This window comes from Heterodontus francisci, chromosome 18 (assembly GCF_036365525.1).
Source record: "Heterodontus francisci isolate sHetFra1 chromosome 18, sHetFra1.hap1, whole genome shotgun sequence".
In the NCBI taxonomy this organism is placed as follows: Eukaryota; Metazoa; Chordata; class Chondrichthyes; order Heterodontiformes; family Heterodontidae; genus Heterodontus; species Heterodontus francisci.
Window position 1 is genome coordinate 13,886,722 of NC_090388.1, and position 27,328 is coordinate 13,914,049.

The window sequence follows — 27,328 nt, forward strand, 5'->3', positions numbered from 1 at the left end:
TATTGCCTGAGAGGGTGATGGAAGCAGATTCAATAATAACATTCGAAAGAGAATTGGAGAAATACTTGACGGGAGTAAAAATTACAGGGTTTTGGGGAAAGAGCAAGGGAGTGGGGTTAAATTTATAGCTCTGCCAAAGAGCCAACACAGTGTTAGGACCAGGTGAGAAGGGGACTAGGGGTTCCCTCTCAGCCTTTACCTGGTTTAACCGTAAAAGGGTTTAATTTTAAAACACCGTGTTCTTAGCTCCCCCTCAGTGAATCCTTGTTCGCTGCTCCAATTGTTAGGCAAAGAAATCAGACAGGTTTGCTTAGATTTAAACAAGAAAGATAGAAGTTTATTAATCTTCAACTCTAATCCGGTTAATGACTACGAATATTCGACACAACCACGCTAGCATGCATACACGATAAACACACGCAGATAGAGACAGAAAAAGTAGAAGGAATAAAAGGGGAAAAGTTTGAGGCAATATCTGGTCGTTACAGTCCTTTAAGTTCAATGTGGAGTCTTTGGTTGCTGGTAAATCTTGCAATTCGTTGGGGCGCAGTTTACGCTTCAACTTGTTCTGATGTAGGAGTCTTTTCTCTCTTGAAGTTTATGTGTCTTCCATGGGTCCGGTGGCTTGAGAGAAAGCGAGAGAGAGAGACAGCCAGGCAAGAGACTTGTTTGTTTCAGCTTCAGTTGCGCACTGCCATCTGTTCCTTTCTCTGTGGCACATTTCAAAAAACTGCAGGTTGCCCAGCAGGTTAGTCATGTGACTAGCTGGTTTGACCACTTCTGTTTGTGGATTTGGCCATCTTAGCAGTCATCCTGGAATGTGAGCTTCCTTGCTTTCAGTGTCTGGTGATCAAAGTCCATTGAGGGTTAAGTGGAGCAGGGAGCACTCCTTTTGTCTCTCCAAGCACTGTCTGTTAGTATGTAAATGTTTTTCCAGCCACTACTGATCTGTTCAACAAGCCATTTCCTTGCCCCAGCAACAGTTTAAAATCAATGTTCAAATGACAAAATTAATATGCCTCATTCTTGGCAGGTGGGGATGACAACAGGCATGATGGGCTGAATGGCCTCTTTCTGTACTGTATCATTCTGTGATTCTATAAATTGAGGTGTTGTTCCTCGAGTTTCTGTTGAGCTTCATTGGAACAGCATAGGATGTGAAAGGCATAGCAGAAATTACAGAGGGTGTGTAAGTGCCAAGGAAGTGGGAGATCTGGGGAAAGGGGAGAAAAGGAAAACCTGGGGTTGGGTCTCAAATTAAAATAGATCTAAAAATGCGGCTATTATGTGGAATTGCATTGAATCTACAATACAGAAATGAGCCATGCTGCACCAATTGGTCTATGCCAGCATTTATGCTCCAATGTCTTCTCCTCCCACTCCTCTTCATCTCCCTGCACCACCATATCCTATTCATTTCTCCCTCATGTGTTTATCTAACTTTCCCTTAAATGCACCTATGCTATTCACCTCAACCACTCCTGGGGTAGTGAGTTCCACATTCTAACCACTCTCTGGCTAAGGAAGTTTCTCCTGAATTCCCTGCTGGATTGATGGATGATTATTATATATTTATAGCCACTAGTTCTGGTCTTCAAGAAATATTGGGCTGGATTTTGTTCTGGCAACGGGGGACCCAGTGGTGGGCCAGAAGGTGAGGAGAGACCCCTCCTTGGCCCTCCATTGGGTCTCCACAGCGGGTAGACAATTAACTGCCCACCATCGGGGACTCTCCCTTTAAGGAATGAATGCCCGCCTCCAAGAGCTGCCAGCCAGTCAGAAGGCCAGCATCACTGCTGTACTGGCAACACTACTGGGAGCAGTGGCCATTGCCGGAGGTCCTGCAGTACCAAAAACTCCTGAGACCCCGGGAGAAGTGAGTGGGGTCGGGGTCACTGGCACAATTCAGGCAGGCCACATGATGGGGTGGGAGGGTGGGGTTAGTGAGGGTGGGGGGGATTCTTCCCGGGTCGGGGAGGCGTCTATCGCTGCTGGGGGTGCCCTCCTGGGGCTCTGGATTGCCCCCAAGGAGCGACCCCAACGGCCCCACTAGGAGGCCGCCTGGTAAAACCTGGCGGCGTCTCCCCATGGTGGCAGACCCCTCCACCTTCCATTAAATTGAGGTGGAGGCAGGAAGAGGCCCTTAAGAGGCCACTAAAAGGGCCTCAACTGACCTGGGGAGGGAAGACCATCATGGGCCTCCCCGCCCTGGACTAAATTGGAAGACATTGGGAAGATGATGAGCACTCTGCCCCACCCCACCTTCCAAAGCAATTTTATGGACCCCCTGCCTCCATTTCCATCCTCAGGGGGCCAATGAAATTCAGCCCATCTTCGCCTTGTCTAAAGTTTGAAGTTGCTAAAGTCAGTGTTCAGACTGGAGGGTTACAGGATGGCTGGGAAAAAATTGAGATGGGAGGACTTTTAATTAACCTAACTCACTGGGCAGGAATCCCATGGGATCAGGTGGACCGCTAGTTTTACACCCCACCCAATATTAGTCACCACTGACTTTAGTGGGTAACAAAATTGGGCACCAATGATGCATCTGATCCCACTGGTTTTCAATGGATGGGTTAGGCTAAAACTGACCCTAGTGATTGTTCTTGAAGCTTGGATTGTGGACAAGGCCAGTGACAGTTAGAATGGGGAGGGAACGGCTTTTAAAATGATGAGCCACAAGTAGCTCAGGGTCAGAGCTACTGCGGACAGAATAGGCAAGTTCTGCCGAACAGCCACTCTCTCTGGATTTGGTCTCCCAGTGTATAGAAGGTCTCACGTTGAGCAGCGACTACAGTATCCTAGATTGGAGGAAGTACAAGTGAATGGCTCCTCATACTGCTTTTCTTTTGTGCAAACCAGCTGGATGTTTCGAGTCTTCTCTCTTCACCCAACATCCTGAGCTTAGCAAATCAACTTGTGACAATGAATGTGAGCCACAATGTAAGTCGATCCTTTGCTCAGTAACGAGGCCTGAATTCATTTGTACTTAAAAGTCCATTTTATGTTACAGCCTTTATTTTAACACAGAAGGTTATGAAGAAAAAATACAGAACATTTACCTTGGATATAACGTCCAACTTTGTGTGATAGTGTCTCACAGGCAATAACGCATCAGCAGCCCATTTTAACAGCTGTCCCGATCTTTATTTCCATTGATTTCAACAGAAATGAGGAAAGATGTGAAATGGGCATCACTGGCAAAGCGATCATTTCTTGCCCATCCCTAGTTGTCCCTGAGAAGGTGGCGGTGAGCCTTTTTCTTGAACCTTAAACATTCACTCCCTCCACCACATGCGCACCATAGCTGCACTGTGTACTATCTACAAGATGCACTGCAGCAACTCACCAAGGCGTCTTTGACAGCACCTTCCAAACCTTTACCACCAAGAACAAAAGCAGCAGGCACATGGGAACGCCACCACCTACAAGTTCCCCTCCAAGTCACACACCATCCTGACTTGAAACTATATCGCCGTTCCTTCACTGTCGCTGGGTCAAAATCCTGGAACTCCCTCCCTAACAGCACTGTGGGTGTACCTACACCAAACGGAGTGCAGTGGTTCAAGAAGGCAGCTTACCACCACCTTCTCAAGGGCAATTTGGAATGGGCAACAAATGCTAACCTTCCTATTGATATATTCTGTGAACAAATTTTTAAAAATGCAGTCCAAGTGCTGAAGAGGTTCCAACTGTGCTGTTAGATAGGAAGATCCCGGATTTTGACCCAGTGATTAAATTTATCCAGTCAGTTGTTATATTTTCCCCTCCTCATTTGGTGCTGTACAAGCTGTGACCACGAATGACATGGTGTCCCCACAAGCCCCTGCAATCTGGCCAACGAAGCCCAGGAATCTAAATCCTATTTGTGCTTATATTTCTTGCTCATTGTTTTATCCTGTCTGGATTCTGAGGGGCCTATAGGTTTAGAAAGGGCTGTTGTTTGTCTCATTGCTGGATAAATTCAAGAACACCATGTTTTGATAGTATTACTGGCTTGACCAATGTGCAGTTTGATAGAAACATGAAGTTAAACTTGCCAATTGGCCCTTGAGGCTCCATGGTATCTACCAAAGCAGCTTACCTAGACTAAAGCATGCCTTGTATAGTGTATCTCATATGAAGCATAAATAAGTGAATGGAAATGCACAGTGCCTAGGTGTTGCCAAGGTAATGATGCATATTGATTCGTGGATGAGCCATAGCTTCTACATGCAGTGGTTTTCTTGGCTTGTCACAAAATATCTTTGAAACGTTTGTTGTCCATCTCTTGCGCAGGGGCAGATTCTGCTGGGTGGCCAGGATGCAGGTGTTGACGAAACAGACATACTCGGCAAGAATGGCAGGATCTATTCTTTGAATGGTGTTCTGGTTCCTCCATCCATTCTCCCAATCCTTCCCCATCGATGTGACGACAAAACGTACAGGATTACCAGGGTAACAACTGGCATCAGATGAAACGATGAAAGATTATTTGACGCGTGTTCATCATTTTCAAAAAAAGTCTTGCTGAATGTTTGCAAAACTGTCTTGACATCTTGGTCTCCCCTCATCCCCTGAATTTCTGCAAGCCATCCGTGTAGACCAGCCTCTGACAGGAGGACAAAGGCAGACACAAGATTCAGATATGTTGACCTTCTCTGCCAGTTACCTCAGGACCTGGTTTGGAGTGGAACCTCCGTCTGCCCCAAGCAAGGTCAAATGGCCAGTAGAATAGACATTCCGAGCTGTGAGCACCTTCGTCCCTGGTCTGGGATCAATTGGATAGCCAGTATGCCGAGAGAAAGAAGGTGGACTGGCCTAGGCCACAATGAAAGTGGGGCCGAGATTGGGGGTCCAGGTCTGGGTTTTGACACTTGCCAGAGGTAAGAAATTGGGACAATAGCCCCGCCCCCCCCTCCCCCGCCCCCGACCTTTTGGGGTCTCTTGAATTGTCAGGCCTTTGCCTCTGTTTCCTCCATCCCACTATGGTGGCCGCTTGATATGCACCCTTAAAGCACAGGCACCCACCAACAATATTTAAATTAGGTAACCTTCTGGCCCTGCATACTCTGGTAGGATCAAGTGCAGAGGTCACAGGCTCAGGAGCATTTTTATATCCTGAAGTTCATTCCAAGGATTTTCAGCCCCTTTTTATTCTGCTACTAATTTGATGCAAAAGAAACATAACCATGGGTAACTTTGAAAAGCTACACTCCGAAATGAATCCTCACTAATGATGAAGCCATATAACATGCGATCGATGTGATTTTCCCCCTTTTTAGTGACCCCACTCATATCTAATTCTCCACCTCCATATCTCCTTAGATTTAGAAACGTCCAGAAATATAGCTTCATGAGTTTTAAATACCATATAATGTAATCTTTGAACACAACCACAAGAATTTTTTAATTATTCACTTATATAATATTAATTGGTCCTACAAACCTAACCATAGATATTTCAACATACTTATTTTGTTCTTTCTACACTTGTTAACATTTTCCACACATGGTTTTTTTTAATCAAAGGTGTGCATTGCATAGCTGTACCTTGAGGTGATCACCTGTGTGCTGATGTCCATGGATGCACAACATTGAATTGCTAATCTCAGCCATGCTTTCAGAGGGAGCCAGCAAGCTCAGGCTAGAAGGATAGTTTGATGAAGGTGTGCCACCAGCAGAGAGCTTCACCACACATCAGGGAATAGTAGCCACGATTTCCGTGATTTTCTATCCATTGGATACGTGAGGTTGGGTAGCAGGACCAACTCTAGTTGAATGCATTCCTGGAGCTTTCATCACATGAAAGAGTGCCAGGAGCAGCACCAGGCATACTTAAATATGTAGCTGTGAAGCTACAACACAGGACTACTTGCATGCCAAACAGCAGAAGCAGCATGTGATAGACAGGGCTAAGCGATCCCACAACCAATGGATCAGATCTAAACTCTGTAGTCCTGTCATATCCAGTCGTGAATGGTGGTGGACAATTAAACAACTAACAGGAGGAGGAGGCTCCACAAACATCCCATTCCTCAATGATGAGGGAGTCCAACACACCAGTGCAAAAGACAAGGCTGAAGCAATTGCATCCATCTTCAGTCAGAAGTGCCGAATGGATGAGCCATTTCGACCTCTTCCTGAAGTCCCCAGCATCACAGCTGCCAGTCTTCAGCCAATTCGATTCATTCCATGTGATATCAAGAAATGGCTGAAGGCACTGGATACTTCAAAGGTTATGGGCCCTGACAACATTCCAGCAATAGTACTGAAGACTTGTGCTCCAGAACTGACCATGTCCATAGCCAAGTTGTTCCAGTACAACTACAACACTGGCATTTACCCAACAATGTGGAAAATTGCCCAGGTATGTCCTGTACACAAAAAGCAGGTCAAATCCAACCTGGCCAATTACCGCCCCATCGGTCTACTCTCAATCATCAGAAAAGTGATGGAAGGTGTCGTCGACAATGCTATCAAGCGTTACTTACTTAGCAATAACCTGCTCAGTGATGCTCAGTTTGGGTTTCCTCAGGGCCACTCAGCTCCTGATCTCATTACAAACTTAGTCCAAACATGGACAAAAGAGCTGAAGTCCAGAGGTGAGGTGAGATGACCTCAAGGCAGCATTTGACGGAGTGTAGCATCAAGGAGCCCCAGCAAAACTGAAGCCAATTGGAATCGGAGGAAAACTTTCCACTGGATGGAGTCATACCTAGCACAAAGGAAGATGGTTGTGCTTGTTGGAGGTCAATCATTGTAGTCCCAGGATATCACTGCAGGAGTTCCTCAGGGTAGTGTCCTAGGCCCAACTATCTTCAGCTGCTTCATCAATGACCTTCCTTCCATTCTAAGGTCAGAAGTGAGGATGTTCGCTGATTGCACAATGTTCAGCACCATTCGTGACTCCTCAGATACTGAAGCAGTCTGTATCCATATGCAGCAAGATCTAAACAACATTCAAGCTTGGGCTGATAAGTGGCAGGTTACATTCATGCCACGCAAGTGCCAGGCAATGATCATCTCCAACAAGAGAGAATCCAACCATCTTCCCTTGATGTTCAATCGCATCCTTTTGGGCCTCCTTATCTCGAGAGACAATGGATACGCGCCTGGAGGTGGTCAGTGGTTTGTGAAGCAGCGCCTGGAGTGGCTATAAAGGCCAATTCTGGAGTGACAGGCTCTTCCACAGGTGCTGCAGAGAAATTTGTTTGTTGGGGCTGTTGCACAGTTGGCTCTCCCCTTTCGCCTCTGTCTTTTCTCCTGCCAACTACTAAGTCTCTTCGACTCGCCACAATTTAGCCCTGTCTTTATGGCTGCCCGCCAGCTCTGGCGAATGCTGGCAACTGACTCCCACGACTTGTGATCAATGTCACACGATTTCATGTCGCGTTTGCAGACGTCTTTATAACGGAGACATGGACGGCCGGTGGGTCTGATACCAGTGGCGAGCTCGCTGTACAATGTGTCTTTGGGGATCCTGCCATCTTCCATGCGGCTCACATGGCATCAATCGCATCACCATCGCTGAATCCGCCACTATAAACACCCTGGGAGTTACCATTGACCAGAAACTGAACTGGACCAGCCATATAAATACTGTGGCTATAAGAGCAGGTCAGAGACTGGGAATCCTGCAGCAAGAAACTCACCTCCTGACTCCCCAAAGCCTGTCCACCATCCACAAGGCACAAGTCAGGAGTGTGATGGAATACTCTCCACTTGCCTGGATGAGTGCAGCTCCAACAACACTCAAGAAGCTCAACACCATCCAGGACCAAGCAACCCACTTGTTTGGCACCCCATCCATCACCTTCAACATTTACTCCCTCCACCACTGACGCACAGTGGCAGCAGTGTGTACCATCTACAAAATGCACCGCAGCAACTCACCAAGTCTTCTTTGTCAGCACCTTCCAAACCCGAAACCTCTACCACCTAGAAGGACAAGGGCAGCAAATGCATGGGAACACCACCACCTGCAAGTTCCCCTCCAAGTCACACATCATCCTGACTTGGAACTATATCGCCGTTCCTTCACTGTTGCTGGGTCAAAATCCTGGAATTCCCTTCCTAACAGCACTTTTTAAAATTTGTTCATGGGATGTGGGCATCACTGGCTGGGCCAGCATTTATTGTCTATCCCTAATTGCCCTTGAACTGAGTGGCCATTTCAGAGGGCATTTTAAGAGTCAACCACATTGCTGTGGGTCTGGAGTCACATGTAGGCCAGCAGATTTCCTTCCCTAAAGGGTATTAGTGAACCAGATGGGTTTTTACAACAATTGACAAGGGTTTCATGGTCACTATTAGACTAGCTTTTAATTCCAGATTTATTAATTGAATTCAAATTTCACCATCTGCTGTGGTGAGATTCAAACCCATGTCCCCAGAGCATTGACCCAGATTATTAGTCCGGTGACATTACCACTACACCACCACCTCCCCAGTACTGTGCGTGTACCAACACCACATGGACTGCAGCGGTTCAAGAAGACAGCTCACCACCACCTTCTCGAGGGCAATTAGAGCTGGGTAATAAATGCTGGCCTCGCCCGCGACGCCCACATCCCGTGAAAGAATAAAAAAAACTCCCATCCCAACCTTCCCACCCTCGCCCCATTGGTCTACCGATGTGTCAATCCTTGCAAATCCCTCCCTTCACATGACCAATTGGGAAGCAAACAGAACCTTTGTTGCCCAATTGGATGATTTTTGATTCTAAATTTCAAACAACCTTTAATTGTCATCTTTAATTTTTTTACAACTACTAAACGAATAAGTGGTCACTGAAAATATAACACACCTTCCATTTTTAGAGCATAAGAAATAGGAGCAGTAGTAGGCCATTTGGCCCTTCAAGCCTGCTCCCCCATTCAATAAGATCATCTTCTACCTCAACTCCACATTCCTGTATTATCCCCATATCCCTTAATTCCCTTGGAACCCAAAGGTCTATTGACCTCTGTCCTGAATATGCTCAATGCCTGAGCATCCACAGCTCTCTGGGGTAGAGAGTTCCAAAGGTTTACAACCCATTGAGTGAAGAAATTTCTCCTCGTCTCAGTACTGAATGGCCGACCCTTTAGCCAGAGACTGTGACCCCGTGTTCGAGATTCCCCAGCCAGGGGCAACATTTTCTCCTGGGTATATTTGCAGTAGTGTCTTGGAAATTAATCTCAGTTTTCTGGAGACTGCAGGGTAATCCTAATTACTAAGCACTTATGTAAAATCAGCTCTTCGGTGCTTTCTTCAAAGGGAGATTTGGTTGCTAAGCCAATACAGATCTCTCTGCTCTTAGGAACAACTTCTTCCAGAATGGAATTGACTGAGGCTTAGCAAGGCCTAGAGAGTGTGAGAAAAGGCAATTCGGCCAGGAGAACTGTACTTATGTAGTTAGCTAGCCAAGAATTAGTCACCTGCAGATGTAGATGGCTAATTTTCTCCTGAGATGTCCAAAATAAACGTGACTCCAGCAGTTTACGACAAATGTAAATAACAAAGCATTTTATGATCACTATAAATCGCAAACACCTGTCTGAATGACTTAGGGAGTACATCAAACACTAAAGACCTGCTTGGGTATGCAATTGAAACCTGACCCGAGCCCAACAGAACCACATCCAACCCGAACCCAACCCAATACGAGTCCTTTGACTTTTCTTCCCACAACCGACCCGATCCAACCCGACTACCGGAATGAAGTTGATTATATCAAAGAAGTTGTGCTCTACCTTGGATGGAATCACTCACTGCAGACTAGTGTGGAGTCCGGATGCACGTTTCCCACCTTGACGTCCTGGCTTTTCAAATTCTGAAGCTTTTCCCTCCCTGAGCAAAAGGCAGCCCTGGCCCGACCCGGCCCGAGCCTGAATGCCGGACCCAGAAGAGAGACCCGACCCGACCTGAACCCGACACATGTCGTCGGGTCTGGTCGGGTTCGGGTCAGGTAGCCATGCTCTCTCAAGCATACCGTGAAGGGCTTCAAAAATGTGCATGGATAGTGCACTAGTTTCAATGTAATAATTATTATGTTTGTGTTCATTTAGGGCTCCTGTATAAGTTGTGCAAAGATTTATGCTAGCTCTTGTCCATCTGGAATGGCTCAACTGGTAAGTGACCGTCGATTAAATCCTGAATTAATCAGTTAGTGAATTGCTTGTCGCATCGCCCATATTCAGCTGGTGAATGTAAGTTTTTTTTATATACACGGTGGAGATGGGAGTTATAGAAGAGGCCAGAAACTTGCCCCCACAACAGTGACTTCTGGCCGATGCTTGCAGCTACGCCATCACAGGCAGCTCTTTACAGACAGGCTTTCCATTCCAAATGTTTACTTAGGAAGTTTCAATGTTAAGTGTTGACCTGAAAGCACAACCAAACATTGTGGCGTCAGGGACATGCAAAAGATTTTAAATAATATTTACAACAACAACTTGCATTTATATAGCACCTTTAAGGTAGAAAAACTTAACCAAGGTGCTTGACAGGGACATCATCAGACAAAAAAAAAATGACACCAAGCCAAAGAAGTAGGTATTGGGACAGATGGCTAAACACTTTGTCAAAGCGGTAGGTTTTAAGCTGTGCCTTAAAGGAGGTGAGAGAGGTAAGGAAGCGGAGAGGCTTAGGGAGGGAATTTCAGACAGCAGAGGGCTGAAAGAATGGCCACCAGTGGTGAAGTGAAGGAGATCTCTGTACGCTTCTAATTTCATTATAAATGTCTTTTTCCTTTTTCCCCTCACCTCCTTTCCCTAAAGCGTTGACTGCTTGCTAAGGGACAGTGTCACCTGCACCAGTAATCTAAGACCATTATTCACGTTTTATATAGATTCTTGGGCCGGAATTTTATGCTTGCCGTCCACCGACTGAAATGTCAGTGGCAATCCCGCCTCTGCCAGGCCTGGGGATTCAGACCAAATTTTACGGTCCCCCGGCCCTTAATTGGTCTTAGGCGGGACTTCCACCTCATTGAGGCAGGAAGTTCTGCCTAATGGAGCTGCCGGCCCATCAGCGGGCCGGCAGCTCTTAGTCTCAACAGCGCCATTGGGGGCAGTGGCCACTGCTGGGACTGCAACCCAGCTTCAAGATGAAGAGGAAGGACGGAGCCAGAAAAGAGGTAAGTTTTTGAGGCCTCGGCAAGGCAAGGGGAGGGGGAGGGGTCGATTGGGGGGTGGGGGTGGTGTGTTGGGCGTTGGGGTGGTTGGGGCATCGGGGCGGCCCTCCGTTGGGCACAGGGTGCCTGATCAGGAGAGCCACCCACCAGGCCATCAGAAAGTTGCCTGCTTTTAACAAGCGGCTTTTCTTAGGCCTGGCCCACTCGCCTGCCAACTGTAAAAGTCCCGTGGAGGTGAGCGGAGGCTCTTCAGTTGCCGTTAATTGACCAATTGAGAGCCTTGATTGGCCTGGGGCAGGCAGGCCGTTACTTGCCGCTGCCGCCCCATGTAAAAGGACAGTGGGAGTGGGTCGGGAAGAGACCCCCAGGCCTCCCAATCCATTTTACGCCCCCACCAACCTGCTCTTTGGTGGGGGGGGTGGGGGTGGAAAATTCCAGCCATAAAATATTAGCACTTTGCATTAGAAATGTCCTTCATGTGCCTAATGTAGCAAATTTCATTGGTTCTGCACAATGCAAAGATTTAAACTGCACTTTTTGTGATTGTTGTCTGATTTAGGACACCTTTCGTCATGGGTGCTTCTACATGAGCAATTTGATGGGACTGCGTCTGCCAACACAGGGTTGCAGTAGAAACTGCAATGAAACAGTAATTGTGAGTAAAATTAAAATGATTAAAATCCGGAATTTAAAGTCCCGTGGCGGAATTTGAACTTTACAGGGTGGAATTTTACTGGTCCCATTGGGATGGACTTGGAGACGGGAAGCTGATAAAATGTGGCAAATGTGTTGGAGTGGAACCCCCGATGTCTTCCCGCCACTGGGCAAATTTCCCAGGGGCGGTCGGGCAGCGGGATCAGGAACACACAGGATGGCAGGCCATTGAGGCTGTTAAGCAGCCAACTGACAGGATTTTGAGGTGGATTTTAAATTTTCCCTGTGCCGCACAGGTTCCACGGAGCATCAGCTGCTTGTCTGCTCAAAGGAGGCGAGGTAAGTGGAGGTGACAGCCATTGAGTACAGCTGTGTTGTCAAACAGGTAGGCTGAGGCCAGACATGCAAAGGATTGAAAAGTTGAAGGGATTGCACAGTGTGAGCCCCCATATTGGAGGGCACTTATTGGAAGGTGTCTTCCAGGTCCACTTCAGTGCATGCAGGCAGCAATCGGGTGTTGAGTGGCTTTGAGCTCTGAGGGCTCCAATTCTCAATGGGTGGTGTGCGCTCTGACTTTGACTCCTCCAGTGAGGAGGAGAGTGGGAGAGTGTGACAGGTTCAGCCACATGGAGCAGGGCTGCAACAGCCAGCGAAGCAGCAGCCTCATGAGTGTGCGAGGGGACCCGGATGAGGAGGGCGCATAGGGCCTATAATCTAGGATAATGTTCACACAAGGCGCTACCCAGCTGCAAGTGTTTTCAGAGAAAGGCTTACCTTCATGGAGATGATGAGGCACCAGTGTCTCCAAAGACCACATCTGCCCAGGCAGGTGGTAGCGGACCTGTGCAGAATGCTGGAGGAGGAAATGAGGCCAATGGGATGTGGTGGCACTCCATTGCCTGTGGCGCTCAACCTCTAGCCCTCAGGCACATTCCAGGGATTGTTTGGATACATTTGTGGATCTCCCAGTCAGCGGCCCATCACTGCAGCAAGCAGATGAAAGATGCCACGTACCAGAGGGCAGGACAATACATCAGGTACTGCACTGATCAGGCCAGTCAGACAGAGAGAGTGATAGGATTCGGGGCATTGCTGGATTCCCTCAGGTGCAAGAAGTAATTGACCGCACACATGTGGCCATGGATGCTTCTGCAGAGCAGCCAGGAGCCTTTATGAACAAGAATGCGTTCCACTCACTGAATGTTCAATTAGTCTGTGATCACCGCAAAAAGGATCCTGCAGACGTGTGCATGGTTCCCGGGAAGCTGTTGCAACTCATACATCCTTAGACAGGCCCAGGTGCCTCAGCTCTTCAGGCCACCCAAACGCCTTTGTGGATGGATACCGAGTGACAAGGGGTATCAGTTAAAGACTTGGCTGCCTACACCTGTGCGGAACCCCGATACAGAGGCAGAGGGTGACTACAAGGGTCACCATTGAACAGGCGATAGGCCTTCTGAAAATGAGGTTCAGATGCTGGGTCGATCTGAGGGAGCCCTGCAGTATGCCCCATCAAGGATCTCTTGTGGTGGTATGCTGTGCTGTGCTCTGGCGCTTCCACGTGCTCCTACACTGTGGTCTCCCGGAACCTGCAGTCGACGTGGAGGCACGCTACTGTCTTTTCTGCTCTGGTGCATGAGATGGCTGCAGCAGACGGCGTCTGGTTACCTGAGCCCCAGAGGGGCCCGGCACAGCGGGGAGGGGCCACCTGCATCTGTGCAGGGGCTGCCTTTGTCATCAAGGCTGCATGCAGCATTCATGTCCCCATCAAAGGGCCCCAAGGATCCACCATCAATGCAAGGAACACTTGGGAAGAACCCCCATAGGCTTCAGGCACCTGCACCTCAACTCCATCAAGGCCCACCTGCCCTTTCCTGCTTACCTGGAGTGATTGAACACCTGACAATGGATCCAGGCATCTCGGAGCCATCTCACCTACCCATCACTCAACATAGCTCATGGATGAAGCCATAATGTGACGTGGGTGCGCACCTCCTGCATCCACTGTGTTGCATGTGGCGCTCCATTAGGATCGTCACTCTGTCAATGGAAGAGTCCATGTGCTCACATGCCAGAGACATGGTGCCACTCATGGCATGGATGGACTCCTTCATAGTATGCACGTGGGTGCAAAGAGCCTCTGGGAACTCTGACAGATGTCTGCACATTTCACACTGCTGCTTTGCTGATGGCTCCTGAGGGTCACCATCTGCGTGAAGCTGAGCATCACTGGGCCCTTCCTCAATCCTCCGATGGAGAGTAGTCACTGCCTCTGCTACCTGCTCATGCATGTCTGTGACCTGCTCACCAGCTGGTGCCCCCCTTTCTAACTGCATGTCAATGCCCACTGATGGAAGAGTATCTGCCCTGGTGGAATATGTGCTAGACTGACGTGACACTCTCTCTTCAGATGGCAGATCCTCCTCGCAGTCTCATTTGATCCCAGAGCAGTCCCCAGTCCCTCACCACTACGGACCTGTGGAAGAGACAAGAGTGATGTTAGCAAGTTGTGCTTTCAACCAGCTCCTACTGCCTGTCCTTGATCTGGAGCTTCCTGTGTTCATCAAGGCCCACAGAGGCGCCATAGCTAGTACTTGTCAGAAGGTTTCATTCCCGCATCCATCGTGTTACTCACTTCCCACGGGCTCCGCACCCACCGTGACCTCAGTGACAGCCTGGCCTGCTGCAACCCATCCTATTTCCATTGTCACCTCCTCTATCGGAGCCACTCCACTGTATTCATCAGCCTCTGCCAATTTCCCTTTCCATCACTGCGCCAAGTGGCCATTCAGTCTTGGCAGCTCAGAGATCAACATGGGCCTCCTCCAAGAGTCAGCTCTGCCTCTCACTATGGACGCTGGTCCCTGGTCATGCCCAAGGTATGGGCCAGCCACCTCACCTCACATCTCATGGGCGCCATTGAGGATGTGCAGTGCCATGAACTTGCTATTATGAATGCCACTCACCTTGCCAGACTGTACCAGGTCACTGAAACACTTCCGACACTGCAGCCATGTTTGTGTGACCAGCACGTGGCTGATTATTTCCTCTGCTACCTCCAGACATCCCTTCTTTGTGAGGCATGACGGCCTCCTCCTCCCATCCACTGGGTACAGGACCTCTCTCCGATGCCTCGCTGCCTGCAGAAGCACCCTCAGGGGGCGACACTGAAACGTGGAGCCCCCCCCCCCCGACTCCAACCGTTCTTGCCCAGCGTCCCTTGTTCAGCATTCTTTCCCATGTCCTCTATGTGTGCAGCCTGTATGAAGGCTGCTGACTGTCCTTCTAAATATGGTGCCTTCCTTTGATGTGCTGGGACTTCCTCTCGCCCGCCACCTGTTATTGGCCGGCTCCCCCACCTGCTGGATGTTAATTGGCTGCAGATGGGAAAATCCTTGAGGATATCCCACCACACCCTCATGGCCGTGTGACCTGAATTTGACCCCGGCGTCGGGGCTTCCTCTCAACTGGGAAAATCCTGCCCCCATTTTCTGATGATTATTGAGCCTGTCAGTGAGATTACTAACCCAATAATGTAACCAGTACACTACACTACACTGCCATAAAAAAACCTTTAGCTCAATCACTCTGAAACAGAAACGTTCCAGTTTCCAGAGTATGATAAAAGCAAAATACTGCAGATGCTGGAAATCTGAAATAAAAACAAGAAATGCTGGAAATACTCAGCAGGTCCGGCAGCATCTGTGGAGAGAGAAGCAGAGTTAACGTTTCAGGTCAGTGACCGTTCTTCAGATCTGACAAATATTAGAAAAGAAAAAAGATTTTAAGCAAGTAAAGCGGGGGTGGGGCAAGAGATAACAAAAGAGAAGGTGTTGATAGGACAAGGTCACAGAGAATAACTGACCAGACGGTCATGGGACAAAGGCAAATGGTATGTTAATGGTGTGGTGAAAGACAAAGTATTAGTACAGAGAGGGTGTGAATGGACTATAAAGCACAAAGCACTCCAAGCACAAATATTTTTAAAAAATTTTAAAAACAGAAACAGTGGGTAGGCACAGTAGAAACAAACTAACCAAGCTCAAAAAACTAAAATAAAATAACCAAATAAAAAAGAAAAATGATAAAAGAAAAAATAACTAAACATAAAAAGGGGGGCCCGTCATGCTCTGAAATTATTGAACTCAATGTTCAGTCCAGCAGGCTGCAGTGTGCCTAATCGGTAAATGAGATGCTGTTCCTCGAGCTTGCGTTGATGTTCACTGGAACACTGCAGCAATCCCAGGACAGAGATGTGAGCATGAGAGCAGGGGGATGGGGAGTGGTGGTGGGGGGGGAGTGTTGAAATGGCAAGCAACCGGATGCTCAGGGTCATGCTCACGGACTGAGCGGAGGTGCTCCACAAAGCAGTCACACAATCTGCGTTTGGTGGGAAATGGGCCGGACACGGTTGAGGGCCCTGTCAACCACAGTGTGGGGTGTGGTGGGGGGGGGGGGGGGAATCCTCGGTTGAGGAAAAAGGAATATCAGAAGCGCTGTCATGGAAGGTAGCATCAGAGCAGATGTGTCAGAGACGGAGAAACTGGAAGAATGGAATGGAGTCCTTACAGGAGGCAGGGTGTGAAGAAGTGTAGTCGAGGTAGCTGTGGGAGTCAGTGGGCTTATAATGGATATTAGTAGACAGCCAATCACCGGAGATGGAGACAGAGAAGTCAAGGAAGGGAAGGGAAGTGTCGGAGATGGACCATGTAAAGGTGAGAGAAGGGTGGAAATTAGAAGCAAAGTTGATAACGTTTTCTAGTTCCGGGTGGGAGCTGGAAACCGCACTGATAGTCATCAATGTACTAGAAAAAAGGAGTTGGGGGAGGGGGCCTGACTTGTACTGGAACAAGAAATGTTTGACATATCCCATAAAAGGACAGGCATAACTAGGACCCATGCAGGTACCCATAGCAACACCTTTTACTTGAAGGAAGTGAGCGGAGTTGAAGGAGAAGTTGTTCAATGTGAGAACAAGTTCGGCCAGGCGGAGGACGGTGGTGGTGGATGGGGACTGGTTGGGCCTCTGTTCAAGGAAGAAGCGGAGAGCCCTCAAACCATCATGATGGGGGATGGAGGTGTAGAGAGATTGGACTCTCCATAGTAAAGAGGAGGTGGTTAGGGCCAGGAAACTGGAAATTGTCAAAATGTTAAATGACATAGGGCACCAGAAGAGTCACGGATGTAGTGGAAAGAGACAGGACCAGGGGAGAAAAGATAGAGTCAATATAGGATGAAATAAGTTCAGTGGGGCAGGAACAGGTTGAAATAATGGGTCTTCTGGGACAGTCCTGTTTGTGGATTTTGGGAAGGAGGTAGAAGTGAGCTGTCCGGGGCTGCGGGACTATGAGGTTGGAAGCTGTAGAGGGAAGATCTCCAGAGGAGATGAGATAGTGACAGTCCTGTGGACAGTAGCTTGAAGTTCGGTGGTGGGGTCATGGTCCAGGGGGAAGTAGGAAGCTGAGCCTCTGCAAGGTAGAGGTCGGTACGCCAGACAACAACAGCACCACCCTTATCTGCAGGTTTGATGACAATGTCGGGGTTAGAGTATTCTAGAGTATGATCATTCTTCTCAATGATCTTTCCTGCCGTGTTTCCTAGATACCAAAGTGCTGCAGAGGATTCTATGGCCCAGACTGCAGACAATGTCCAGGAGGGTTCCAAAACCCCTGTTCTGGTCATGGCCAGGTAAGAGTTTTAGATTGGAACCGTTCTTAATGAAAATCATAGATCCAGTGTCATTACAATCTGTACAATCAAAATTGGCAGATGTCGTTCGTTATTAGAATTTACAGACCCTTTTTATTTATTTACAGGATGCAGCATCACTGGCAAGGCCAGCATTTATTGCTCATCCCTAATTATCCTTGAGAGGTGGTTGTGAGCCACCTTCTTGAACCGCTGCAGACTGTGTGGTATAGATGTGTTAGGGACGGATTTCCATGATTTTGATCCAACAACAATGAAGGAACAGCAATATAGTTCCAAGCCAGGATGGTGTGTGGCTTGGAGGGGAACTTGGAGGTGGTAGTGTTCCCATGTGCCTACCGCCCTTGTTCTTTTAGGTGGTAGAGGTCATAGGTTTGGAAGGTGCAATTGTACAGCATAATGTTATATACATGCCACAAACTACATAGAATTACATTGAACATATAGCATGGAAGCAGGACTCTCAGCTAACCTGATCCATGCTGGTCTTAATGCTCCACACAAACTTCCTCTCATCCTGCTTCATCTAATCCTATCAGAATATACTTCTATTCCTTTCTCCTTTATGTACTTACCTAGCTTCCCCTTAAATGCATCTTTGCTATTCCCCTCAACTAGCAAGTTCCCCATTCTAGCCACAAGCTGTGACCCCTTTCTTTTGCTCACAGTGTGCAGATGATTTGGATGGAAATGGCACATGTGCTTGCGATGACAAATTTACAGGCTCCAAGTGTCACCTCTGCTCCGATCGTAACAAATATGGACCTAACTGTGACCAATGTAAGTCTGATCCTGCTACTTGAAAGTCATGATAAGTCACGAGGACCCATCTACTTTATGCACTGAGCTCTTATGCTGTGCTTTTTGAATGTATTGTAGCCTGTCGATGTGTTCATGGGGAATGCGATAACAAAGTGACCAGTAGTGGAGCGTGCAAGTTTAACTCCTGCAAGGTGGGATACGCTGGGATGTTCTGCGAGAGACAGACCACTCCATGTGGACCCAGCGTTCAGTTCTGTCATGCCCATGCAAACTGCGAATACAAGAATGGTGGACTCAGGTATTATGGAATATCAGAAAAACATCAAATAATGAGAAGGAAGTCACTTTGAGGAAATCGATAGGATCGTGCCCCAATTTGCAGTTCCAATGTATTCATTTGTAAGGTAACGGGGGGCGCCTTCGATGATAACAAAACTTGAGGCACAATATCATGTGCACCTCAAGCCTAATCATTTATATGCGGGGAGTTTTCCCAGTGCCCCCCTGCACGCCTGTTTCTGTGCATGCTAAAAACTGGTCATTATTCTCATTTGTGCTTGTGGGATTTTGGTGAGCTCAATTCTTGGAACAATTGCCTATGTAACAGAAATGACCACACTTCAAAGATAATTCCTTGGATTAAAGCACATTGGGATATCCTGAGGACATGATAAGGTGCCGTATACATACAAGGTCTTCAGTTAAATTTCAACCCGTTAACAATATAAAAATTTTTCCGTTCAAGTTTTTAATTCAAACTAGTTCAACGGCTGTTCAAAATATAGCCTGCTGCAAGTTTTGACTCATATTTTACATTTATTTATTCATGGGATGTGAGCGTCGCTGGCAAGACCAGCATGAATTGCCCATTCATAATTGCCCTTGAGAAGGTGGTGGTGAGCCGCCTTCTTGAACACTGCAGTCTTTGTGGTGAAGGTACACCCACTGCGTTAGGGAAAGGGTTCTAGGATTTTGACTCAGTGACAGCGATGGAAGGGACAATGTATTTCCAAGGTGTGTGCCTTAGAGGGAGGTGGTGGTGTTCCCATGTGGCTGCTATCCTTGTCCTTCTAGGTGGTAGAGGTTGCAGGTTTGTAAGGTACTGTCAAAGAATGGTTTGCAGTATAGTTCATCCTAGCAAAAAAAGGACTTGCATTTATATAGAGCCTTTCATGAGCACAAATCACTTTACAGCCAATGAGGTACTTTTGAAGTGCATTCACTGTTGTAGTGTAGGAAAGAAGGAGGTAATTTGCACACAGCAAACTCCCGCAAACAGCAATCTGACAATGATCAGATAATATGTTTTTGGGATGTTGATTGAGTTATAAATGTTGGCTAGGACACGAGGGTTAACTCCCCTGCTCTTCTTCAAAATAGCACCATGAGTTCTTTTACATCCACATTAGAGAGCAGGCAAGGCCTCTGTAAAGCATCTCATCTAAAAGCCAGCACCTCTGGCAGTGCTGCACTCCCTTGGAGTATCAGATTTGATTTTTGTGCTCAGGTCCTGGAGCAGGACTTGAACCTAAACTGTCTGACGTAAAGGTGAGAGCAATATCAATTAAGCCATGGCTGGCACCTGCCACACCAAGAGTTTGATTCTATTACTATATATACGGACATACTTGTAAGCTTTCCTTTTTTCAATTCTGTCTACGTGATGGTGTACACAACGAATCATTTGACTTCAAGGTAGAGTTTTGCTTTTAACTGGCTGCCGTTGTTTCCCTCCAGCTGTGTTTGCAAACCAAACTATGAAGGCGATGGATCTTACTGTGAAGAGCTCAATGCCTGCAGCAGGCCTGATCGAGGTGGTTGCAGTCCCAACGTGAGTAGAACAGATTTGATTGTTTGTGCTGATTATTGTGAATTATCTGTGTTGACGATAGCATTGCCAACCCTCCAGGATTGCCCTGGAGTCTCCAGAAATTAAAATGTAATCTCCCAGCCACTGCTGCAGAAGAAAATCAAATGTTGTTTCATTTTCCTTAAATATTTTAGCTTATTAGTGATAAAAATATTGACGTCAGGGGGTGGGGGCGGTGGGGGGAAGCCTGTTCGACTGAGCAGGGATGATTGGAGGTGGGAGTTAATGTGATGAAACCTCCATGAATATGTCAAACCAGAGTTGGCAACCCTAACTGATGAGTTGTTATGTTTATGCCAGGTTACTGAGTTTAATTTGGATATCCAATTATCTTAGAGCAATGCTGATTTCACACTTGTGTTAAATCACCAACTGGTTTATTTACAAGACTTAACAATATAAGTTTTTACAGGATTTCAGTACATGTCTTCCAAAGTAGCCAGTGTGTATGTTCAATAGACATCCAAGCTGTGTGTTCTGTAGAAGCTTCTAGCTGTCTTAGTTTCACTTTTGACTCTGCAGCCTCATTCATAGGCTTAAGCAATCAAACACAGTGAACACAGATAGTGGACAGACTGATACAATCAAACCCTGATCAATCAAACACGATAGGGAGTATGGCCATTTTGATAAAGAAAGCTGACTCAATACAGTGAATAGCATTTCTATACATACTGCCCCCCTATACCTGCTCAAACTATCTTAGCATAAACTGAATCAATTGATACTTTTTTGTTCTTGATTTATACAATTATTGATTTTTTGATATTAATGCATGTTTCTAAGGGATGAGGGGCACCCCTCTATTTTAAATAGATTACCATGTCCATGTTAATTTAAACTTTTATCTGCATGTTTCACTCGTAGGCTGAATGTATTAAGACAGGAGTGGGGAGATACTCGTGTCAGTGTTTACCAGGATGGACAGGAGATGGGGAGGACTGTACTGAAATCAATAATTGTCTCCTGGGAAACCAAGGAGGATGCCATATCAATGCAAACTGCATCCACTTGGGACCAGGCCAGGTAAATGTGAATGATTTTTTTTCCTTGGCGAGTTTCCTTTCCTCCTCTCTTGAAGGTGTCATTGCCTTCCTGTGTCAGCTATGGCTCAGCTAGTAGCATGCTTGTCTTTAAGTCAGTAATTTGTGGGTTCCAGTCCCAATCTAGAGATTATGAGCTCAATACTGAGGGAGAGAAATGGGGGTCCCTGATTGTTCTCTCAGATGGATGTAGAAGACCCCATGTGTGAATGACAGCACCTCTAATGATGCAGTGCTCCCTCAGTACTGTGCTGGAGGCTTTGGAGAGGGTACAGAGGAGGTTTACCAGGATGTTGTCTGGTCTGGAGGGTATTAACTATGAGGAGAGGTCAGAAAAACCCGAATTGTTTTTACTGGAACGACGGAGGTGGAGGGGCGAAATGATAGAGGTTTACAAAGTTATGAGCGGCATGGACAGAGTGGATAGTCAGAAGCTTTTTCCCAGGGTGGAAGAGTCAGTTACTAGGGGACATAGGTTTAAGGTGTGAGGGGCAAAGTTTAGAGGGGATGTGCGAGGCAAGTTTTTTACACAGAGGGTGGTGAGTGCCTGGAACTTGCTGCCAGGGGAGGTGGTGGAAGCAGATACGATAGCGACGTTTAAGAGACGTCTTGACAAATACATGAATAGGAAGGGAATAGAGGGACACGGACCCCGGAAGTGCAGAAGGTTTTAGTTTAGGCAGGCATCAAGATCGGCGCAGGCTTGGAGGGCCGAATGGCCTGTTCCTGTGCTGTACTGTTCTTTGTTCTTTGGAGTAGGGCTTAAGCAATAGGAGTAGGCCTGCTCTGCCATTCAATAAGATGAACTCCATTTTCCCTCCCAATCCCCATATTCTTGGCCCAAAGTTTTAAATGTACTCAACAACTGAGCATCCACAGCTCTCTGGGATAGAGAATTTCAAAGTTTTACAGTTCTGAGTGAAGGAGTTTCTCCTCACCTCAGTCCTAAATGGCCAAACTCTTAGCCTGAAGCTATGACCTCTAGTTCTAAATTTCCCAGCCAGGAGAAACAGCCTTTTCCTCCCTATCACTTGATTCCCTTTCTTAATGGTGACGTAGATTTAAGAGGTCAGAATGCTACACTGAGCTAGTTTTTAAAAAGAGGAGCATCCAATTGGGTGTTAATTGGTAACTGAAGTTGTTGATTGTAAAATTAATATTTTAAATAAACATTTTTTTTTTAAATCACCAGAATCAGTTTTAATGAAGTCCATTCTTATTTTGTGTGGCAACCCTTAATAACTGAATTCAACAGTAATAGACTGGCAAGGACTATTATTATTGAGCCTTTCATTTATTAACAGAGTAACTGTGAGTGCAAGAAGGGCTTTCGTGGTAATGGCATAGAATGCGAGCCAATAAATCCATGTTTGGAAGAAAATGGACAGTGCCATGCTGTGGTGAGTTAGTCTGAATTTGAATCTGTTAAGTTCTAGTTTCATCAAGATGGGTAAACATAGCAATCAGAATTTCCAGGGGCATAAATTCCACACCAAAGTGTCTGATATATGGGTGTAAAATGGGCACAATATTAAACAATTTACCAGAGTGACAGAGCTCACTGTGTGTGCGCGTTGGTCCCGCTGCCAAATTCGTCAGGGCCTTTTTTTTTTAGGAAGCCCTGGCACTTGCCTGAAATGAGGGCACAGGGCGCCATTTCTGATTTGCATTGAGGGTCCTGTGCCTATTTCCAGGAAATCCGTTTAAAGCAGACGGAGCCTGCAATACTCAAAATTTTGACTAGACGTTCAGGCTTTGCAGCGGCCTTAGCAGGGGTCCTCAGAGAGAGGCCACGAAAGAAACGGGCAAGTAAGTCTTTCTTTGAAACTGATCTGAATGCAGAGCTGGAAGAAGCAGGTGTACCTCCTCCTGCCTTGACATTAACTGTAGGCCCTACACTCTCCCACTTCTCATTTGCCTCCCATCCCCCGCACCCCACACCACCCCGCCCCCACCCCACAGCCCATCTCCCAAATTTGCCTATGGGCCCTTTCAGATATAGTCTAACAAGGCCAAATTTAAGATGGTCCTCGGCTCTCTCTCTTCTGGCACCTGCATCCAGTACATCCAACAGTTCGCAGTTAATATTGAGCTTGATTCAATTTAGGCCACCCAGAATTATAATTTTGGAGAATTTCAGATTGGATTGCAGTTCTCACCAAATCAGAATGTCTATTTTAAAAACAATTATACTGGCTCTTAAAAAAACAGGCTATTCTTATTGAATCCTCAGTTCCTCAGATGCTGAAGCAGTCCGTGCCTGCATGCAGCAAGACCTGAACAACGTTCAGGTTTGAGCTAATAAGTGGCAAGTGGAATTCACACCACACAAGTGTCAGGCAATGACCATCACCAATGAAGAGACAATCTATCCCATCTTCCCTTCACATTCAGCAGCATTACCAATGCTGAATCCCTCACCATTAACATCCTGGGGGTTACCATTGACCAGAAACATAACTTGACCAGCCACATAAATACTGCGGTTACAAGAGCAGGTCAGAGACTGGGAATTCTGCAGCAAGGAACTCATCTCCTGACTCCCCAAAGCCTGTCCACCATCTACAAGGCACAAATCAGGAGTGTGATGGAATACTCTCCACTTGTCTGGATGGGTGCAGCTCCAACAAAACTCAGGAAGCCTGACACCATCCAAGACAAAGCAGCCCACTTGATCAGCACTCCATCTAATACCTTAAACATTCATTCCCTCCACCACTGTCGCACAGTGGCAACAGTGTGTACCATCTACAAGATGCACTGCAGCATCTCACCAAGGTTCCTTCAACCGCATCTTCCAAACCCATGACCTCTACCACTTAGAAGGACAAGGGCAGCAGATGCATGGGAACACCATCACCTGCAAGTTCCCTCCAAGTCACACACAATCCTGACTTGGAACTATATCGCCGTTCCTTCACTGTCGCTGGGTCAAAATCCTGGAACTCCCTTCCTAACAGCGCTGTGGGTGTACCTACCCCACACGGACTGCAGCGGTTCAAAAAGGCAGCTCACCATCACCTTCTCAAGGGCAATTAGGGATGGGCAATAAATGCTGGCCTAGCCAATGGCACGCACATCCCAAGAATGAATTTAAAAATTAACAGCACAGGACCCTTCATAATTTTGAATGTCTCTATTAAGTCTCTTGTTTTAAGAAAACCAATCCCAGCCTCTTGTCTTACCAAATAACTGAAGTCTTTCAGCCCTAGTATCATTCTAGTAAATCTCCTCTGCATCCTCTCAAAGGCCTTGACATCCTTCTGACAGTCTGGTGGCCTGAATTGGACACAATACCCCAGCTGAGGCCCAATCAGTGTTTTATAAAGATTTAGCATGACTTATAGAACATAGAACATAGAACATTACAGCGCAGTGCAGGCCCTTCGGCCCTCGATGTTGCGCCGACCTGTGAAACCATCTGACCTACACTATTCCATTTTCATCCATATGTCTATCCAATGACCACTTAAATGCTGTTAAAGTTGGCGAGTCTACTACTGTTGCAGGCAGGGCGTTCCACGCCCTACTACTCTCTGAGTAAAGAAACTACCTCTAACATCTGTCCTATATCTATCACCCCTCAACTTAAAGCTATGTCCCCTCGTGTTTGCCATCACCATCCGAGGAAAAAGACTCTCACTATCCACCCTATCTAACCCTCTGACTATCTTATATGTCTCTATTAAGTCACCTCTCCTCCTCCTTCTCTCTAACGAAAACAACCTCCTTGCTTTTGTACTCTATACCTCTATATATAAAACCAAGGATCCCATATGCCTTTTTAACAGCCTTATTAACGTAAATAGCCTTATCAACATCTGTACCAAATGGATTGATAAGTTATGATTGATTGAAATTATTCAGTCACCTTTTGATTGCTTATTGGTCTTATCTCTCATTTCTTTTACTGCACATTCGCTAATTGACTTCAAATATATTGGCAGGCAACTTGTACATATATATCACCAGGAATCAGGAGCTGTACCTGTCAGCCAGGATATGTAGGAGATGGTGTGATGTGCTATGGCAATGCAGTCGTGGTAAGCAAACTGTTAAGGTTATCGGTTCAAAAATGTTCTCCTAGAGGTATTGGGCTCGTTCAGATCTTACATACATTGAGCTTTGTTCTACATAAAATTTACAAGACAAATGATCTTTAAAGGAAACGTGCTGTTGTACCCATGAGACTAGAGTAAGGCAGTAGTGCTGGGTCACAGGTAAGCTGATACAGGAGCCCGATGGCAGATAATGACTGCTCATATACTCTTGGGATAAGATTCAAACTTAGAGTGCAGCCTATATGAAAGTAATTGCAGTATTCACTACTTTGCAGGAATTTTATGTCCTGTTTTCCTTGAAGCTTATTTATTTCTGTCTCTCTTGTTCTGCAATATACTCCGTAAATCTACACCACACCTTTCAGCAAGATCCAGGTTGGTCTGCGGTTTATTTTCTCCAATGAAAACAAGTTCAGTTCGAGCTTAGAACCTTAAGTCAACCAATCAATCTCTAGAGTTCTCCATAGTTTTTATAATGAAGCTGGTGGTTGACGATTCTCACTTGTTGGAGCATCTGATTGAACAAAGTTCAATAAAAATCAGGCCCTGATGGAATAAAATCCTGTTTCAGTGTCCTCAGTAAAGTTTGATCATAAAGTAGTCAAAATGCTTTGATTGAATGATATGTAAGTCTACCTAATTCACCTATAAACCCAGTGTGCACAGGTTCCTGTGATAAGAACATAAGAACTAGGAACAGGAGTAGACCATACAGCCTCTCGAGCCTGCTCCGCCATGCAATATGATCATGGCTGATTTTCTATCTCAACTCCATTTTTCTGCTCTATCCCCTAAGATTCCCTTACTGCCCAAAGATTTATTAATCTCAGCCTTGAATATACTTAACAATGAAGCACCCAGAGCCCTCTGAGTTACAGAATTCCAAAGATTTACAACCCTCTGAGTGAAGAAATTGCTCTTCATCTCTGTCCTAATGACCAATCCCTGATCCTGAGACTATGATCTCGAGAATCTCCAGCCAGGGGAAGCAGCCTCTCAGCATCTACACTGTCCAGCACTCTAAGGATTTTATACTAGTCAATCTTTAATGGCATTGCCCTGGGAAAATCAGGAAAAATCACATTTTTCTCTGTCCATTAAAAATGCTACAGGAACAGGTTGAGGGGATCAGCCGCTTATGAAGCTCCATCTAGTGGTAGCATGATGATATCCAAATAAGGAGAGCATCCAATCCACAGCAATTTGAATACATTACAGGTGCAATAAAAACATCATCATTGCTAGTTAATAATTAGAATGCCTTGTGATTTACGAAACTATTTTCTCTTCTCTTTCTAGGCCCTAGCCTTCATTCCAGAGGCAGCGGAATTTCTCAAGTGGGTGAATGTAAGTCCTGCAGTCCAAACTAAACTATTCTGAATCCTGAAAAATGCTGTTAACAAAAAGGAAGCAGTGTTGTTAAATTATTTATGCTGTTTCGTCATATAGAGCTTGCATTAGGCTCAGCTGGTAACGCATTTGATGCTGAGTTTAGAAGGTTGTGGGTTCAAGTCTCACTCCGTTCTCTAGGCTGACATGCTCGGTGCTAGTACTGAGGGAGTCCAGCAGTGTTAGAGGTGCTGATTCTGATTTTTCAGATAAGATGTTAAACCAAAGTACCAACATCCCTCTCAGGCAGATATGAAAGATCACACTGCACTATTTCGAAGAGGAGCAGGAGAGTTCTCTCTTGTATAAAAGCAAAATACTGCAGATGCTGTTAATCTGAAATAAAAACAAGAAATGCTGGAAATGCTCAGAAGGTCTGGCAGCATCTGTTTCAGGTCGTTCTCATGAAAGGTCGTGAAAGATGCTATATAAATGCAAGTTCTTTCATTCGTATGTGAGTCAATGCCTTCAAGGCTGGGGAGGCAGGAAGGTGGAGGATGGCATTACTGGCAGAAAAATCCCATCCCTCTCTGGACAAAAGTTTCAGGAATTGCTGGAATGCCTTTGAAGGGACTGATGCACGACCTGGGCCAGAGCAGAAATTCCGCTCCACCGCTGCCAGAGTCCCATGACCCATCGGAAGGGGTCCAACCCATTTCCGTCACACCTGAGGTGCCAGACTGACTGGAAGTGGTGGGATTGGGAGGAAGAATATGACCGCATGAGGTTCTGGAGACACATC

General features: G+C 46.4%; 1 protein-coding gene across 6 annotated transcripts in view; it reads left to right on the forward strand.

Annotated features, from left to right (window-relative positions):
* Nucleotides 1-27,328, forward strand: part of LOC137379456 (stabilin-2-like) — a 171,378-nt gene that overhangs the window by 43,750 nt on the left and 100,300 nt on the right. For all 6 annotated transcript variants that reach the window (XM_068050295.1, XM_068050297.1, XM_068050298.1 and 3 more), the window contains 12 exons: nt 2,863-2,943; nt 4,279-4,437; nt 10,032-10,094; nt 11,658-11,753; nt 17,354-17,440; nt 18,130-18,241; nt 18,341-18,521; nt 19,961-20,054; nt 20,961-21,119; nt 22,441-22,536; nt 25,084-25,179; nt 26,497-26,544. In XM_068050295.1, coding sequence (XP_067906396.1) covers nt 2,863-2,943; nt 4,279-4,437; nt 10,032-10,094; nt 11,658-11,753; nt 17,354-17,440; nt 18,130-18,241; nt 18,341-18,521; nt 19,961-20,054; nt 20,961-21,119; nt 22,441-22,536; nt 25,084-25,179; nt 26,497-26,544 — 1,272 coding nt within the window. The remainder of the gene's footprint in view (nt 1-2,862; nt 2,944-4,278; nt 4,438-10,031; nt 10,095-11,657; nt 11,754-17,353; nt 17,441-18,129; nt 18,242-18,340; nt 18,522-19,960; nt 20,055-20,960; nt 21,120-22,440; nt 22,537-25,083; nt 25,180-26,496; nt 26,545-27,328) is intronic.